Genomic DNA, 18,216 nt, shown 5'->3' with positions numbered 1-18,216 from the left:
CTGGTTCAATGTTTGTCATACCAAATTCTCAGTTTTGATTACAGTTCAGTAGTATCAAACCCAACCCTAACCCTACAACTGAATAAATCTCTTACTCTTATACAATCACTATTACAGAAATGTAATGTGAAATATCTTTATCATTTGAACACTCTGTCTGACTAATAAACTTTGGTCATTGTCACCCACCCAAACATTCTAGAGAGACTAAAAGGATGTGCAATAAAAATAGAAAAGGAGGGGCAGTAAAAGCAAGAATTAAGAACCGAAGCGCTTTGAAAGATGACATCCAAATGCACTGAGCACTTTGTCTAGAGTTCAACAGTTTTGTCAGCCCCGAGACAGCTAGCACTCTCAACACTAGCTGTTTGCTGAACAAAGTATAATAGAGTGTATAGAACTGCATATTCCATAATGTTTCATGTTTTCAGATCATAGATGTCATGTTTTCAAATTCACCATTTTTGTTAAATACATAATGCTCTTGTGAGCAATTATTTTACTGGTCTTTATAGGCTCTGAATAGCAAGCAGAGCTCTTTGCTACTGATGGTAACAGTAACAAAGTTAATGAAGTAGTAACATTACCTAAAGTCAGCCACAAGCCACAAGCCACAGCTGGTAGAATTTGCACTATTACTCATTAAAGTAGTAACCTACTCTGATTCAGTATTAACAATGCAATAGTAAACAAAGTGGTTGAACAGCAGTATAATAGTAAATGAGTAGAAAATGAGTACTTTGAAAATAAAACGCAGTGGGTGTGATGGGTGGTCTATATTGAATTGAATGATTTGATTCCTAAAGGAATAAGTCTGGCAGCGTGTTAGAAAGGAATTTAGATATCTGCTCCATATAGGCAACTGAACAGAGATGTTATGATCTACTACTCATCCTATGTATAACAACTAAAATTCTCACAAGTGAACATCGCTACTTTATAAGGCCTATAAACAATTTCATTTCTATAAAAATGAAAAGGTTTTGCTTACTTCATGAAAAAGACATCCACATAATAGTCTCAAAATTAACAATACTGACATCTTTTATTGATTATATTCAATCACAGTACATTTCAAAGCATTTGTTTCTAAGTTAAGCATTATTGGTCCCTACAGAAAGGGCTCGGTCCATGAATTTGAGTGCCCACCTGTGTTTGATTCCCAGTCACTATTTGTGTGGAGCTTGCATATTCTCCCTATGTGGGTTTTCTTCAGGTACTCTGGTTCCCTCCCACATTCCAAAGATGTATGTTAAGTTGATTGACCTGATGTGAAAAAACGTGTGTGTGTGTGTGTGTGTGTGTATGTGTGTGTGTGTGTTTACACCAGTCTTGCAATGGGCTGGCACCCTGTCCAGGGTTGGTGCCTGCCTTGTGCCCTGAGTTGCCATGATAGGTTTTGGCTCCAACCCCTTCCTTCAGGTTTTCTTAAGTGTTCAAAGAGGAAATTTATTACAATTCAGCAAACAGAAGCCAATCAGAAGACACAAAATGGAAACAAAAAGGCCTGTTAAAAAATGTAATATATCTGGACGCTTGCAGGGTTGATGCAACATAACCACAAGGTGGTAGCAAAGACCATCCTTTCTGACACCTTTTTCACTTAATATAAAATCATAATTTTGAAAATTAAGAACAAGATAATGGGTAAGACAACACAGTCATTGTGTGATTGAATCTAGATTTTATATGTGGAATCTAGATTTTAAGATTATGATGTTTTACAAAAAATGTATGGTCCTAGCTGTATCTCAAGTAAGTATGAAAACAGTATCTGTATGAAAACAATACAAATACTCTGTTTAATTTTCAAGGAGGTTTATTCATATAACAGTTACCTCAAAACTATACACCCAGACTGTAATTTTAGCTTGTAGATACAGGTTATATTTTTAATGATTGACTGAATTTTGTGGATACATGTGGTATAAATTGGAGAGTGTAACACTGTATTTATTAATTTGGCTGAAATTTTTAAAAACCTGAAAAGAGCTGCCTCATCTTCTGAGTTTTATTTTAGTCTTGAACTTTGGATGTTTGAGGTTGAGCACTTCACCATAAACCAATTTCTGTGATCTTATTTCACACAAGATGTGTTTTCTCTACTGATATCGTTGTCATGACTTTTTTTGTTGTTATTCTACTTTAATCCAAAGTTATATCAGCCAATGTGACATTCTTGGTAGACCATTAAATAATCTTTTCAGCACATCTTAAGAAGAACATTCTTAGCTTTGGGGAAAAGTTTCCTATATTAGTATATGATGTCCAGAGCTAGATGCTAATCAGATTGTAACAGCAGGGCCACAAGATTAAAGCATGTTTTTGCCTGTTGGTCATTACACTGGTCACTAAATTCACTTTTAACACCACAGCATATGAACAGAACATTGAGGTGAATATTTGCTGAGCTGAGCTGCACAGTATTTTAGTTGCATGTATTCTTATTCTTTTTTTTTCTTTTTTGCAGTTATGGTTTTTATTTTGGAAATGAAAAACTAAAATAGACTAGTATGCAATGTATGTGACTATGAAAATACTGTGATACAACAATATTGCAATATAGTTGTTGCTTTAATGTGTTTTCTCCATTTAACACTAAACTTTTAACTTTTTTTCAAATTACCATTTTATATCACTTTGAATGTGAACTATTCTTTACGAAAGTATGCTTGCCTGTCACCTTGAGGTTAACCTGCTGTAACACACTATTTGGTTTGTCTATGCCTTTTTACAAGGCATCTTGTCAAATTAGTGATTGTTAAGATATTCCTTTCCACCGGCTTTCTCCCTTTTATTTAGTTTAACGTTTTTTGTTCGTTTTCCTTATAGCTCTGTGATATTTCTGTGATATTTCAACAGTAGATATTATAAACTGACTGTAAATGACTGGTCTTTAATCAATCTTTTAGAATAACCTACCAAACTATTTAAGGAACATAACTTGTTCCAACATTCTAATCTTCATTAAAACATTTGTGTATTTTTTAAGCCCCCCATCTCCACTTAACCTGCCATTTTATTTCTTCCCTACACAAGCAAAACCATAAGTTGCTGTAGGTATGTCTATGTCTTCGTATGTCTATGTCTATGTCTTGCTCTATTTTCTGTGTTCTCTAAATAGAAAAGAGGAGGCCTCTTCCACTGATGCTTTTTCCTGGATATAGTTATCTGTGAGTTAAACAAAGGCTGTCAGTACAGTAGGATGAAGAGGGAAGACCAAGATAGCTGTGCATTAAGTACAGAGTGTATTTCAGCAGTGCATGGCTCATGTCTTAATACTTCCTGTTACTTCTACATTGGTTGGCACTCTAGAATATTGTGTTTGTGGCCAAGTTAAAATGGCTATGGTCAAATAGTAAGAGCTTCTTATTTAGCTCCTAATCATCATTTTAGTCTCTGCCCTTTTTGACAACAATTATCTCTGAACTGTGTCTTCTGCTCTACAAAGGCACTATTGAACGATTCAAATTATTATTCTGCTTAAATATGCACATCTTAGTTTGTAATTTATTTTCAGATGTGGTATTTTGTAATTTGTAACAAAACTATTTAGCCATTTTGTATAGATATATTTTTTATTCATCAGATGTTAACTAAGCCGCTATCCACACATGATGCATACTATGGTAATTATTGTACATGCCAACAATGAACTGTCCAATCTAGCAGAAACCCATGAATTCCTAGATAAATTGTTGATCATTTTGGGGGATATTTTCCTCTTTTCCTCTATTTCTTTAACATTTATGTTCAATTACCTCTCACATGACAAAAATCCTTAGTTCTGCCTTATATGGATGTATAATGTTTCCCATAATTGGTCAGCTTAATTTTCTCAGGCAGGATGATATTTACAGAGTTCTCCTCGCCACTGGCAGCCCTCAGGAGGTAGTCCCTCTGCTGCCGCACCAGCTGGCTGTACTTAGCATTCGCTAGCCATGTCTCACAGCGATTAAAGAAGATGATGCCCGTGGTTCCCAGGACAACCAGGCATGTGAGTAGACCCAGCACGGCAAAGCAAATGACCTGGCTGCGGGTGACCAGGGTGCTGGATGTGTGCACAGTCTCCTTCAGAGTGATCTTCAAAAGTTCACGCTCAGGTGGCCTTAGCAGCTTGTGGAAGGCATGGGCTGGGAGGCTGTAGTGCTGGGGAGCATGATCTGGGCCTGGAGCCTTTGGCCTAGATTTTGGTTTCAGCTTGTGAGTGTGAAGGTCACATGAAAGCCCTGCTAGACCTGGTGGGCAAACACAACGGGTTGTACCATCAGTCTTGTTTAAGCAAGTGTCCCTTTGACCACAGGTGCTGTTGGAGCACAAAGTCAAGTTCACATTGCAGATAGGCCCTGAAAATTCAGAAGGGCAAAGGCAGATGTTGTCCACACCATGATCCATGCAGGTGCCCCCATTCAGACACGGGTTAGGCTCACACTTGTCAACACTGATCTCACAGAAATCTCCAGTGAAACCAGGTGGACAGAGGCAAGAAGATTGACTGTCAATTGCACTATTATCCATGCAGGTGCCTCCATTCTGACATGGAGAGCTATAAATGAAAGCACACATGTCAAAATTACATTGACACAAAGGATTTTAAGAGTAACTCTCTGATAGGATATGTTTAGCACAATTATCTGAAAAGCAACTTCATATTTTAGGAAGGTTTTTATGTGATTCCTTTTAAATTACACATTCAAAGAAAAGGTGTCACATGAATGGTGTGACAGGGTTAAATGAGGATGTTCACCACAATCAATATTAATCACACAAGTGGGATATTAAATTACAATATGTGTTTTCAGTAATTATTGGACCTTATTACTAAACGAACAATAATATTGAGATTTTCTAGACATAGGAGCACCACTGAATGATCTTCCATACTTCACAAAATAGTGTTGACATCTATTACCCATTTGTTAGACATGGTCCTTTCTTCAACTGGCAGTTTTTCCCTGTATATCCAGGAGGACAGATGCAGAGGTATCCACCCTCTCCTGTTTCAATGCAGGTTGAATTGCCAGAACAAGGTTTTATTGAACACAGATGGATATCTAAAAGCAAAAATAAAAATTACAGCTTTTTAACCATTGCATAATATATTGCTTCCCTTTCATTTTAATGTGATATTCTTGCTCAGCCAACATCTGCCATCACATTTATAACTGCTCAGAGAAAATTTGAACAGATGATTTCAATAAGGGGCCCTTCACCTTGGTCACACTGACTGCCCACCCAGCCTTGCTCACAGATACACTGCCAGGCTTTCTCACATGTTCCATGAAGGCAGCCTGGGAAAGGAATACATTTCTCACATGCAGCACCTTGCCAGCCAGGCCTGCACCTGGGTAAAGCAGAATGTTTGAGTCATAACACCTGTAATTATTCAGCATTTAATAATCACAAGCCATTTAGCCTTTAAGTGAGTAAACCTGAGGTCTACAGGATCACAGCGGTTTTACTGATGACAAATGTCCTTCCTTCAGAAATTTTGCAGCTTGTGTAAGTCTAAATTTTAATTTCTAAAGTATTAACTAGTATAAACTAAGTCTGTGATATTAAATACAGTAAACATAGATTGCTACTTGGGGCATTTTCCAGTTGTTTTATAGTTACTGAAGAGTAAGTTGAAAAGAATTGATGAGAAATACACTGTATAATTTGGGGAAGCTGAAGATAACACGCCAAAATAAATAAAAAGTAGTCAGACAGTTGAATGTCTTAACGTACCTGCACTCGCCATTCGTTTCACAAAAACCATTGTCAAGATTGCACCCCGCTCTGCATTCTGAACCTGTATAAATGCATTACTAGTTAGCAAAGATATTCAAACATTCATTGTAAATGAAAGGGAATGCCAAATTACATTTCTTTAAAAAAAAATAATATCCATACTTTTCATATCAATTACATACTTTGCAATTTCAACACACTGTTTAAATAACTGACATACAAAATGCAACAGATAATCGATCATCGGTAGGTATTAGTAGTACAAAAAAAAAAAAAAAAAAAAAGGTGTAGAGACAGTTTACCTTGACTAAGGGGTGAAAAACCGTGGAAAAGTAAGCACGAAAATCCCAGCCGCATAAATCCATATATATTCATCCTTGGACTTGGGTTTAAGTGCTTGCCGTCCTGAAACGCGTATATTCTTACAAAAGTGATGCGACTCGGCGATAGTCTCTGACAGAGCGCAGGGTTCCGACAACCTTCATGGCACGCATGGTCCAGTGACTCGCATCTCAATTACAGATCAGTCTTGTAACTTGTAAATGCAAATCAGTTACAAATATGGCCAAAGTAAGTATGTCGTTCCTGCTGCAATATGTTGCTTTTCGACTGTTTTTTTTGTTATTGTTTCTAATAATAACACCAGACGCTATGAAAATATTGAATATAACCTTCACCGTTACCCTGAAAAGTATTTGACAAATATTTCTCAGTACTAATAACATTACTACTCGCAATAAAGGATATTTACAGTATTACATTTTTGTTAAGTTATTGGTGTAGCTTCCAAACAGCAGAAAGCCTCTCGGATGCAACACAGACCCGGGATTTTATGAGAAGAGCTCGTCCTTGCACTGTGGTATTCAAAATATGCTCCTCCCACCTCAGGGTAGAATGGAGCTGTCCAGCACACCAACCGCCTTAAGGACAATAGTGAAGTTGCTTTTCATTCTTAGAAAGCCGTCCAAAAACAAACAGACTATTCTATTCCACAACTCCAGGTTTATAAATTCTGCTGGAATCAAATATAGAACATTAATTGTATTTCAGTGTATTCATTCTATATTCTTATTATGTCAGTTACATATACCTTTCTTAAACATGGTCTAGATATATTAGACATATAGGATTTCATTTTTGTACCGTTCATCTTACAAGAATTGATAATGAGGCATAACAAGGGGAAACTGACATGCAGTGAAATTGCTTCAGACATCATGATTTTCAAAATCTGCAGTCAAGGCAGCATAAGTTGCAAATGTAATTTTCTATAACCAGCTATTTGCACATGTTTACACAGGTTGTCTCTGAGGAGTAAGCAGCCTCTCTCTTTCCTCAACTAAAAATTATTCTGTAGATTCCTTCTTTGTACATGCAAGGATATTTTAGGTGTCCAAATGTATTGCTAAACCCCAAGGCCCAATTAAATGTTACAGCCTCCAGACTCCACTTTCAGTGGAAGACTCCCTATGCTACCAGGGGAAATTACTTCAAGGCAAGTCACTTTGCAAGACAGTGATTCTGTTCCTACTTGCACTGTGCTGCCAATCAGCAGCTTCTGCCATCACACTTTGAAACTCCCAGAACTATATTTACATATATTCCTATATATTACTAATATCTACTAGATTTACAATTACAAATCTACATTCTGAATATAGAAGCAATTATATATATATATATATATATATATATATATATATATATATATATATATATATATATATATATATATATATATATATATATATATATATATATATATATATATATATATAAGAACAACTCAAATGTACAGTCATGGCAAGCCTTCTGGGCATTTCAAAGTGTGCATGGAAAGAAATCTCAGATAAGGAAAAAGATCCATATTAGCTACTGTGGCAAAAACAAGACGTGCTACATAACTGCTGAACCATTCTGTATTCTGTTCTGCCTCTCTAGAAGCAGAAACAGAAAAAAAAGAAAAAAAAAACAAAAAAAAAAACCTGTCTGCAAATACTGGCTTTTTATTTGCCATAATAAAGCAGTGGCATCAGCCATTGATTTGCTGTCATTTGATCTCATTTGAGTTCTGATCTTTTATCCAGCCTCCATCAACCTAAGGGTGCTACAGACTTGATGAGAAGCTATGAGAGGTCACGTCATAGCTTTGATTGATGGCCAATAGGAGACAGGGAAAATAAACAAGCAAGTGTGGAGCTGGGTTGAAGGTTTGTTAGCTGAAGGTTAAGTGTTGCCTGTGTCTCCTCAGCTTATGTAATTACAGTTAAAGCACCCTATATATTGTTGAAATAGATTACAGGGCAGTCTTATTCATAAATCATCTTCACCTAATTTGAGAAGTACTTAAGGAAGGTTTCTCTCTACAGACCCAGTCATTTCCAGCTGTGCAATTTATTTAACTGCCCATGATTTACTTGTTTTAAATATTGTGTTATTTAATAGGCAGCCATGCTAAATGGTTTGTTGCTCTTGATATTTATCTTTTCCACACTTTATCAGGGCTTATTCAGAGGCTCACTCATATAAACGTTAAAAGGTACAAGATCATGCTTGGTTTATGGATTAGGTAAAACTCCTTAGCCTTCCAGAATTTGCCCAGATTCAGGCCTGGGGGTCTACTATTGCTAGAACTACACTAGAGGAAAGGCCAGAGATTTTATAATGTACTTAGAATAATCTAAATTCTGTATGGTACATAAAATAATTGGTAAAACTTAAAAACAACACACAAGACAAAGTGTATTGCAGCATATGTAATGTAGCAGTAGGCAGAGCAAGACACAAGCACATAGTCGGAGGATCTTAATTAAGCTGATGGTCAGAAAAAGTGCTGACTGACATAATGACCAAAAACAAAAGAACAAAACAAAATACAAGATAAAGGAGATTCCAAAAGGGGAAACTGACAACACAAAAACATGGTAGAAAAATCAAAAGGAAATTTATCTGGAAGACAGCAAATATACATATGAGAACATTAGACCAACAACTGAGACACAGGAACAAGGGGTATATATACACAGACTAATGAATACCATCTATAAACAGGTGTAACAAATCCAGGGCAGGGAACACTGAAATAAGGGGTGGAACAACAGAACCCCCCTTTTTTGTTTTTGTTAATCACAATATATATCTCTTATTCACATTTCTTTTGTATCAAATAATGATAATTTACATTTTCTGTATATGCATAAAAAGCAGACCCTGGAAACCTGAAAAACAAACCGAAAATGTGATGGGAATCTCAAATATAAAACTACAAAAGCACCAGGTAGTTAGTTAGGAGCAAACATGATATTATTTAAATTATACTAGATTACACTAGATTAAATAAATTCTACATTCTCATTGGTAGTTTTGTTAGTAGTAAACCAGTTTTTCATTTGCTATTTTTGGGGCCAGAAACACCTGAACATGGTGGTGAAGTGGCAACCATGGTTTTGAAGGAATTGGGTAGAGCTGATTTGATTAGATATTGCAGCAGCACATTTAAAAATATTTTCATGACAGTGTATTCATTTTAACTTTTTTAAGCAAGTTAGAAATCACATTCAAAAAGCACAACCATCTGAGATCAATGATGGAGTTAATGCTCAGTTAAAGACACCATTGCCAAGTTACTCATAAATCCAAAAGATAATGCCTTCATGTAGTACATAACACTTTAAGTCATTACATACAGTACATATTCAGACAGCCTTATACAGTTATCTTGACCCAGGAAGTGTCCCACTAGACAGTAAGAACTTTGTGAAATCAGACTTGTGGAAGATGATTCATTTGCATTTGCTCTTACTTTCCAGTGCAGTTTTAATGTCACATTACAATCCTAAATTACTGCAATACAGTGCATTACTCTTGTATTTTCTCTTGGTGACATTAATTTTAGTACTCATGGAACATTCATCATGTGTTAGAATCTGATCATCAACTTCTTAAGGGAAAATTACATTTAATTTCTCATTTAAAATAGCTGTACATCACTCTGCACTACAATCCTGTCACTCTGATTCAGAGAGCAAAATCCACTGGCGGTTACATCAACTCAGATTTGCCCTAATTACTCTTTAAGTCTGGCTTTTCTTATTTCCAGTTTTATTTTTGATTTCATGTGATTTTCACAGTACACACCATCATAGGGTGGTGGATAGTAGGATAGTGTATGTGAACCATATTCAACCATCAAAGTACATTACAGAGTACAGAGTAAATGAGTGATTCATACCATAATAGCATAACTACATTGAATAAAAATGTAATGTAATTTGCTTGTTTAGTTGCTATTTCTATGTCAATTAAGTCAAAATTCTAGCCCCTCCATGCCATGGGTTCCAGTGCAATTGCTGTTAACAGTGCTTGTGCCTGCAAGTTCCTTGAGATGAAAGCTTGCTAAGATGACAATTGAACAGTGTAAGATCTGCATCGGTTAGCTTGTTGGCAAGGCTTTTCTTTGCCATTTTATCTTTATCATCTTGAGAGGGACATCACCTTCTTTTGTGTAGAAAATTAACTTGTAGTTTTTATAGCATGGAATGCATTTAGATCTCTATAATCCCATCACTTTATTCACTGACTTCAGCCAATCATAAACTGCCTTCAGGTGCATTTTGTAGTCTCAGACATTGGAAATCATGTCCAGATGCCACCTCTATTCACATAGATATAAATCTTCAGAAATTGACTGCAAAACTCCATCAACAACTCTCATAAAACAGTCATGCTTTTTGTCTCCATTCAAAAGATAGAAAATCATTTGGAACATAAATGCCAAACTTTATGTAATGTTCTGTACATCTAAGTAATCTAGTTTTGTTTCCTCCACGTGTCTCCTTATCTTCTCCATCTCTTCATCGCTTTACAGGGTAGGGGAGACAAAGAATACTCAAGTATGCTCACTGTTAAGAAGGACTGCAGCCTGGCATGACCCTTCAGTCATGACAATCAAAAATGAAAGCCATCCAGTTTCCATGTAAATACTCATACTCCTTTTTCTAGCTTATGTGTCAATTACTCAATTACTAAATTACACACTTTTTTAAAGTCGAGTTAAAGTTACATCACATTAAAGTGACATGTTTTCACCTTATCTTCTCTCCTCCCTTCCTTTTCTCTCCTTGTTCACTGAGAAAAGGAACGGAGGAAAGTAGCTGAGAGATAATGAAAAGGTTTCCAAACACACCCCAGGTGAACTTAAGTGATCTTAATCTATGAACTGAGCTGATACTCTGAGTAAAGCAGGCTGTGCAAGGAAACAAAAGAATTTTGCTACTTGAAATGGGATACAACAAATACAACAGAATTTACATTTTATTAACATTTCAATATCATTGAATAATTTAAGAATATTAAAACATATGTATGTATATACAAAAACAAATATTTCACTTTCAGTATGAAAATCAACAATAGTATTGATACATACATAAATAGTAAATACATTTATAATAACTGAATAAAGTATAGCAGAGTAATGTAGAGTAATTGATTCATTATTTCACCAACTGTTGATTGAAGAAAAACATTTTCTGATATTTGCTGATGACTTTCAACTTTCATTATTTATGACAGCTTTCATACATACTTCAGTACATGACATATAGAAAAGTTATCAGGTCCATCACAATGGCTGCTTAAAATGCCTCACGATGGCTTTGGATTACAAAGGGGAGATTCATGGTCTGTTGGAGATCAGCCCCAGCCCTCAAATTTGAAACATACACACACACACACACACACACACACACACACACTTTTTATTTACAACAATCAAGCTGAAGCCTTGAACAATTAATGACCAGTGCATGACCATTCACTGGAGAACAATGAGTGGGTTATGATCCATGCAAACAGCAATAGGACTGGTAGCACTAATCCTATTGCCGTTTGTATGGACCATAAACCACTGAGGTAAACATCAAAATGCACCAGGGCTTCCTTCTCTATGGTGCTGTATGCCAGTTGGTGCTTAATACATTTCTGGCAGAACTAACAAATTGGATGACCAATCCACTACAAGTCCTCCTGTAGGACAGCAGCAGCAAGGCCAAGAGTGCTACTTAATGAGGACTTTACAGAGTCAAGGCCAACCTGGCAATACAGTGCATTGTAGGAACTGGTCAGGGGTAGTGAACGTGGATATTTTAGAGGGCTGACCGGAATTTGCCAGTATCACTTTAACAGTTTGAGTTTTTTGCAGAGCCAGTTCAGTCAACACAATCTTCTATTCCAGGCCAAGGAAACACATCCAGAATAGTGATTCCATTTACTTTTCAGTAGTTAGTACAAAAGTGATAAGTGACATGGGTTTCTGGCACTAAAAGGCATGGAGGGGATACCACAGACTCTTGCTAGGGATAGTGAGAATATTTTGTAACAGATACTCTGTTTCCTTGTGCAAAAGAGCACATTTATGTGGATGTTACATATTATACATACACACTGTGGATTCAGAACATATTCAGCATTTACTTGTTGCAAAGTATTGTGTTTGTAATTACCCCTGAGTCTACACCTAATGACCCATTATAATGATGTGAAAACATGTTTTTAGAGTTTTGTAAATTAATTAAAAATCATAAACTGAAATTTCTTATTCACAAAATTATTCAGACACTCAATAGTTTGGTAGAAATTACAGCTCCAAGTCTTCTCTGCTATGTCTCTACAAGCTTTGCACATCTGGATTTCGTCAGTTTATACAGATCCTCTCAATGTCAGATTGGTTGATGAGTCTCTGTAAACTCTGTAAACATCTTCAGGTCTCCCCACATATGTTTGATGCGGTTTGAGAAATACCACCAAAGTTGAGTCCCTGCATTTTGTCAACACCATCAGGTATTCATTAAAAAGTAAATGTACATTTAGGCAATATCAAAGGAAGCAGTCCCCTTGTATCACAATCATGATATGTCAACAAAGTATTTGAAAGTATTTGGAAATTTTATTCTTATGAAGTAGGAACTGTTAGCAACTAGCACCAACAGAAGAAATTAAATGAGAACTATATAAACTCCATTTGTTTTGTGACAATAATGCCTAATTTGTTAGCACTGTCAGATGTCAACTACTTCAAATTTTCTGAGTTGAGTTGTGTCAATGTTGTTTGTTTAATTATATGAAATATACTATTGAAATACTATTTCTAATATTATTATTATATAGGTTAGGACTAGAACAGTCATAGGCTAGTAAGATAAAAGATATTCAAACACGGATACTGAAAATGTCTAGGCACAGATCTGTTCTTCTTAGTTTTTTTTGGGGGGGGGGGGTTGTATTGTGAAGATTTATATGATAGACTAGTGCTCTTGTGTTTTTCAGTGCAGGGCGGCTAGACAAAGTCTCTAACTGGAGTAGCATAAGAAGAGGAACAGAGAGTTTCAAAGGAAGTATACAGAGACAATCAGTACACAACCAGACTTAAAAGAGGCATTTCTAAGACAGGAGAGAAAAAGGTGGAAATAGAGGGTTAAGGAAGGAAAAATAAATATATTAAGAAATTAAATTAAAGAGAACAGAGGAAAAACAGAAGGAACTGAAAGCATAAGCAGAGAGAATTAAGTGAGGCAAGAAACAAATTAGAAAAATCCCCAGGTAGGCCATCTAATGACATGAATGAGACACCACACAGCCAATTACCCCTCAACAACAACTGCCCCACCATCCAAATAGCCTTGAACCACACTACACTAACCCACTTCTAAACAAACCGTCAGACTACCCCACAATCAACTGCCCCTTGACCAAAATACCAACAACAACTATCCCATCAATCTAACCGCCTTTAACCATACCTACCCTGATGAATAAATGGCCCCTCACCTTCAACTATCCCATAGCCAATGATCCTTCCTCCTAAATTACCCCCTACAGCCAAATAGCCCTTCAGCACAACTCCACAGCTAATTACCCCTCAACCAAAATCAAGCCCCACAGCCAAATATCCCTCAAAAACAAATACCACCATCAGCCTAATAGCCTTTTACCCAACCTTTTACCCTCAGCCTCATCTATTCCAAAGCCAATGGCTTCTCAAGCAAACGTCCCCTTCCCAGCCAAATGTCCTTCAACAACTGATGACTTTCTGTTGACTCTAAAGAACAGCGATGATCTTGTCAAAGCATAGATCTTTCAAACTGGAATAAAATGTGATTTTCATTGTTATTTTTGTTTTATAGCTGTAACTATAATTCAAAGTATTAAATAACTATAATTAATTCAAGGTATTAAATAATTAAAATGACTACAAACCCAGGCATTTTTCACAACCATCAAACGTGTAAGCTCTGTCAGATTGATGTCCTCAGCTATACTGTCACGGTATGCTCCCCTTCCCACTGATCACGTGGTACGGCCCGCCACGTGCAGTGGGAGTTCATTGTTGACTGTGACCAATATGACTGCCACCTTGCTATATCACACCTGAACCTTATCATTCATGTGTTTGTATGTATGTATTTAGACCCCGGTGTATGCAGGTCGAGGTCGGTCATTGTTCATGTCCATGTCAGCGTTAGTGTGCATTGCTCGCTGTTCGTGTTTGGTGTTTCTTGTTCATCGTTTTCACGTCGCACTGGTTGTATGTAAGTGCCTTATTGTTTTAGTCTCATGCTTGTTGTAGTCTGAGTCAAGAGAGGTCTGTGCATCCCTCTCCTTGCTCTGTGGTATTCAGGCCATCATGTATACATTTTGTTAATTTTTTTATTATAGTATTCCATATTTTTTAAGGAATTGTAAGTAATGAGTAAAAATGTAAGTTGTTTACTAACAAGAGTATGTGTTTTGAAATCTTAAAAACACCCTGGTCGCTATTAAAGTCAGTTATATTTTACAAAGCCACATATAGAAAGCTGTATATATGTGTGTTGATAGTAACTCTTACCGAGCCCCATTGTCATGCTTTCTGAAAATTAGAGGTTACAAGACTTCTTGTAAGTCTACTATGATGCAGGTTAAAATTAATGTGTAATTTTGGTGCCTGACTGTGTCAACAAAAAAAAGTAAGAACAAAAGGCTCATTTTCATAAAAAAATTAAACATTTAAAGGTATCAAAACATTTCTCTTTAACTTGGTTAAAAAATATACATGCAGTGTAATTTGTCAAAACATAACATTTTTTGTTTTTTTTCAGTGTTGCATCGTGCTTTACCCCACTTCTGAAGAGTCAGTTGATGTCATGTTACCATAGGAACAATCCTCAAAAGATGGTATCTGTAAAAACTGGTGCATCCAATAGTGAACTGTGTGTTTGAGACAAAATAAGGAGAGATGAAAGCTAAAAATACCCACATGGGATTGCTGTGTGACTCACCAGGACAAGGTACTGAGCTGCCATAAGCTCTTTTTACCATTTTCTGCAGTGTCAATTATTCTACAGTGTCAGCTTTTACCAGTGAAGGAATTCTGTACTAATTTAGTAATGTGATCTTTCAGAAAAGATACCTGCAGTGAGACTAAAAGCCAAGACTGGATTTCTATATAAATAGGTATGCTAATGTTTGTCTGCAAGATGCTTTCACTGCTCGCTGCGATAAAGTGACTGGTTTGTTATTTGGTAAGGAGAGGCCTGCCTAGAACAGGTAAGGAAACAGAGGGGTGACAGTGGTTTAAGCAGATGCTGCTGTCAAGGCAACAAAGGAGCACAAAAGGCAAAGCAATTTGTCAGCTCCAATGCAGAAAACACAACCAAAGTCACACTATGTCCCATCTCTCCTCTACTCCCCAGTAACCTTTACAACACATATAGCTCAACCTAGTTTCACAGTGCCTATAGCTGACAGATTTGCCATATATCTGTCTTTTCTTCCTCTCTCTCCTTCACTCTGTGAATGCCACTCATACTATTTTTATGTGAAAGCTGCATTGTATTTGTCACTAGTGTTTGAAAGGGATGAGAAAGGTGATCTAGAGAAAGAAACGAGTTCAGTTCTACAGAGAAACCGATTTTCTATGAGGTTATATATTGATACTTAAGTGAACTGTCACAAATACCAGTAACACATTACATAGCCACTGCAACACTGTAGCTATATCATTCATTCAGTATGATATACTGACAATGTGTAAGAGTTTGATACTCTGTAATTATTCTATACACTTTGCACACTGATATGGTTTTTCATTTCCACAGTATGAGTACATTGTTATGCATTTTGCTCTGTATATTACATTGTGAGTAATGATATAGTTACACTATAACCATGGATATGTAATGTGAAGTGTTACCTAAAAATCTTGCTACAGAACTTCTGTGGTGTAGCACTTGTGTTAATGTCATGGGAGGCCGGTCTGCCAGCAGGAAGGAGATGCCCACTTGCGATAGGGATCACTCCACTTCCCAGCCTCACTCCCAGTCCCCGGAGTATTGATTGTACGCACCTATCTTCGCTAATTGTGTGTCTATTTAAACCCACAGGAACATGAAGACAGCGCTGCACATTAGCTGACGACCCCTCAGCATCGCTGTTGAACATTGCTGTGCTGCCTTCGACCCAAGGATTACTTTCTGTGTTTTGCTTAGTTAGTGCTTCTGTTTCTTTATTATCTATGGATAATAAAAAGCACTTCCCCACAACCCCACCTCTCGCTTCATCTGAGCCACCTGCATCACAGACTGTGCAGCCCCCTGGAAGCGAGGCAATGGTGGCACTGGATCAGCAGAGGCAGGAAATTGGAAAGATTCGCTCTTTTGATCAGAATCTCGTGGCATGTGTGGATTGCCTCACCTTGAACCCCAAGAACCGACGCCCATTTCCTGCTGCACTGTTTGTGCCAGAAGGTGTAATGAGTCTCATAGCTACCCCTGAGGTATACAGAGGAGACACAGAGGGCTGCGAAGGATTCATAATCTAGTGCAAACTTTTCTTTGGTTACCAACCCCACTTGCCCGAACATGCCAAGGTTGTTTTCATAATCTCTAGGCTTACCAGGAAGGCTCGCACTTGGGGAACCGCGTTGGTGGTGAACGCATTTCCACTCCTGAATGATTATCATACTTTTTTAGGAGTTGAAAGCCATCTTCTATTATTCCGGAGAAGGGAGACTCTGCAGGCAAGTCTTGCTGCATTTGAAACAGGGGGCTAAATCAGCAGCGGATTTCGCTGTTCTGAACCCTTGCAGCGGGCTCAAAGTGGAAGGAACCGGCATTCATGGATATATTCTTACGCGGTCTGAGGGCGGAGCTACAGGCAGAAATAGCCTGTAAACAGGAGGTGGCCACACTGAATAAAGCAGTGCAATTGGCCATCACAAACGATCGTCTGCTGCAGGAAAGACACCGTTACTTGGACTGAAGGAAGCCCTATCGGGAGGACACTCCATTAGGGGGACTGGTGGAGACCCCAGAAGAACCCATGCAATTGGGCAGGGATGGGGTCTGCCGTAACCCTAGAGAGTGCAAGAAAAATGACCTCCCGGTGAGTTGATCTCGTGCACTCTCAATGTGTAAGATCCAGGTTAACATGTCGCACCAGGGACATATCTTATCCACTTCAGCCCTTTTTGATTCAGGGGCAGCAGGGAACATAATTGACTGGGCATTTGCAAGGAAATTGGGAATAAGAGCAATTCCTCTGCCCGCCCCATTCAAGCACTGGATGGAGGACCAGTGGGCTCAGGTTATATAATGCATGTCACACCACGTATAGCCTTAAAGATGAACGAGGTACAAGTTGAATGCATTGCCTTTTATCTTCTCCCTTCCCTTTCCCATCCACTCATATTAGGTCTACCCTGGCTAAGGGTGCACAACCCTCACATGGACTGGTCTGGGAGCCATATACTTGAGTGGGTGTGTTCCTTTGAAGGTAAATGCTTCCACACACTGGCCGTATCTCTCCGGTCCATGACCATCGAGAGCCCAGAGGCAAACAACCTATTCCAGGTACCCTGGGAGTATAGCGACCTGGCGCAGGTATTTAGTCCTAGAAGGGGACCCCAGCTCCCTCCTCACCACAATTGGGACTGCACCATTATGCTCAAGGAGGGTGCTGCTCCACCTCATTGTAAAATCTACCCTCTATCTCAGGAGGAGGAGAGAATCATGGGTCAATACATAAAAGAGGCTTTGCAGCAGGGCTACATCCATCCCTCCACCTCTCCAGCCTTGGCAAGTGTCCTCTTTGTGAAGAAGAAGGCGGGGGGACTGAGACCATGCATGGATTACCAGGGCCTTAATGAGGTTCTTAATACCACAAAACTTACCCTCTACCTTTAGTACTGGCCGCATTAGAACAGTTAAGGGGAACTCGTTATTTCACAAAATTAGACCTATGAAGTGCCTATAACTTGATAAGGATTAGGAAGGGTGATGAATGGAAGACCACCTTTAGCACAACCTCTGGACATTATGAATACTTGGTTCTGCCAATAGATCCTGAATAGATCCATTGTTGCCTATATTGATGACATCTTGATCTATTCTTCTTCCTGGAACCAACATGTGCATGACATGAGGGCTGTCCTCCAGGTCCTTTTGC

General features: G+C 37.9%; 1 protein-coding gene across 1 annotated transcript; it reads right to left on the bottom strand.

Moving 5' to 3' along the window:
• Nucleotides 1–3,158: 3,158 nt before the first annotated feature.
• Nucleotides 3,159–6,178, bottom strand: LOC113587271 (protein delta homolog 1). The gene is made up of 5 exons (XM_027025850.2): nt 6,036–6,178; nt 5,731–5,794; nt 5,214–5,291; nt 4,913–5,054; nt 3,159–4,546 (listed from the first exon to the last, which is right to left on the bottom strand). The coding sequence occupies exons 1-5, from the start codon at nt 6,096–6,098 to the stop codon at nt 3,793–3,795; spliced, it is 1,101 nt and encodes a 366-aa protein (XP_026881651.2). The 5' UTR covers nt 6,099–6,178; the 3' UTR covers nt 3,159–3,792.
• Between the last annotated feature and the right edge of the window lie 12,038 nt (nt 6,179–18,216).

The sequence above is a fragment of the Electrophorus electricus genome, chromosome 13 (assembly GCF_013358815.1).
Source record: "Electrophorus electricus isolate fEleEle1 chromosome 13, fEleEle1.pri, whole genome shotgun sequence".
Lineage (NCBI taxonomy): Eukaryota > Metazoa > Chordata > Actinopteri > Gymnotiformes > Gymnotidae > Electrophorus > Electrophorus electricus.
This window is presented reverse-complemented; position numbering and strand designations above follow the sequence as displayed.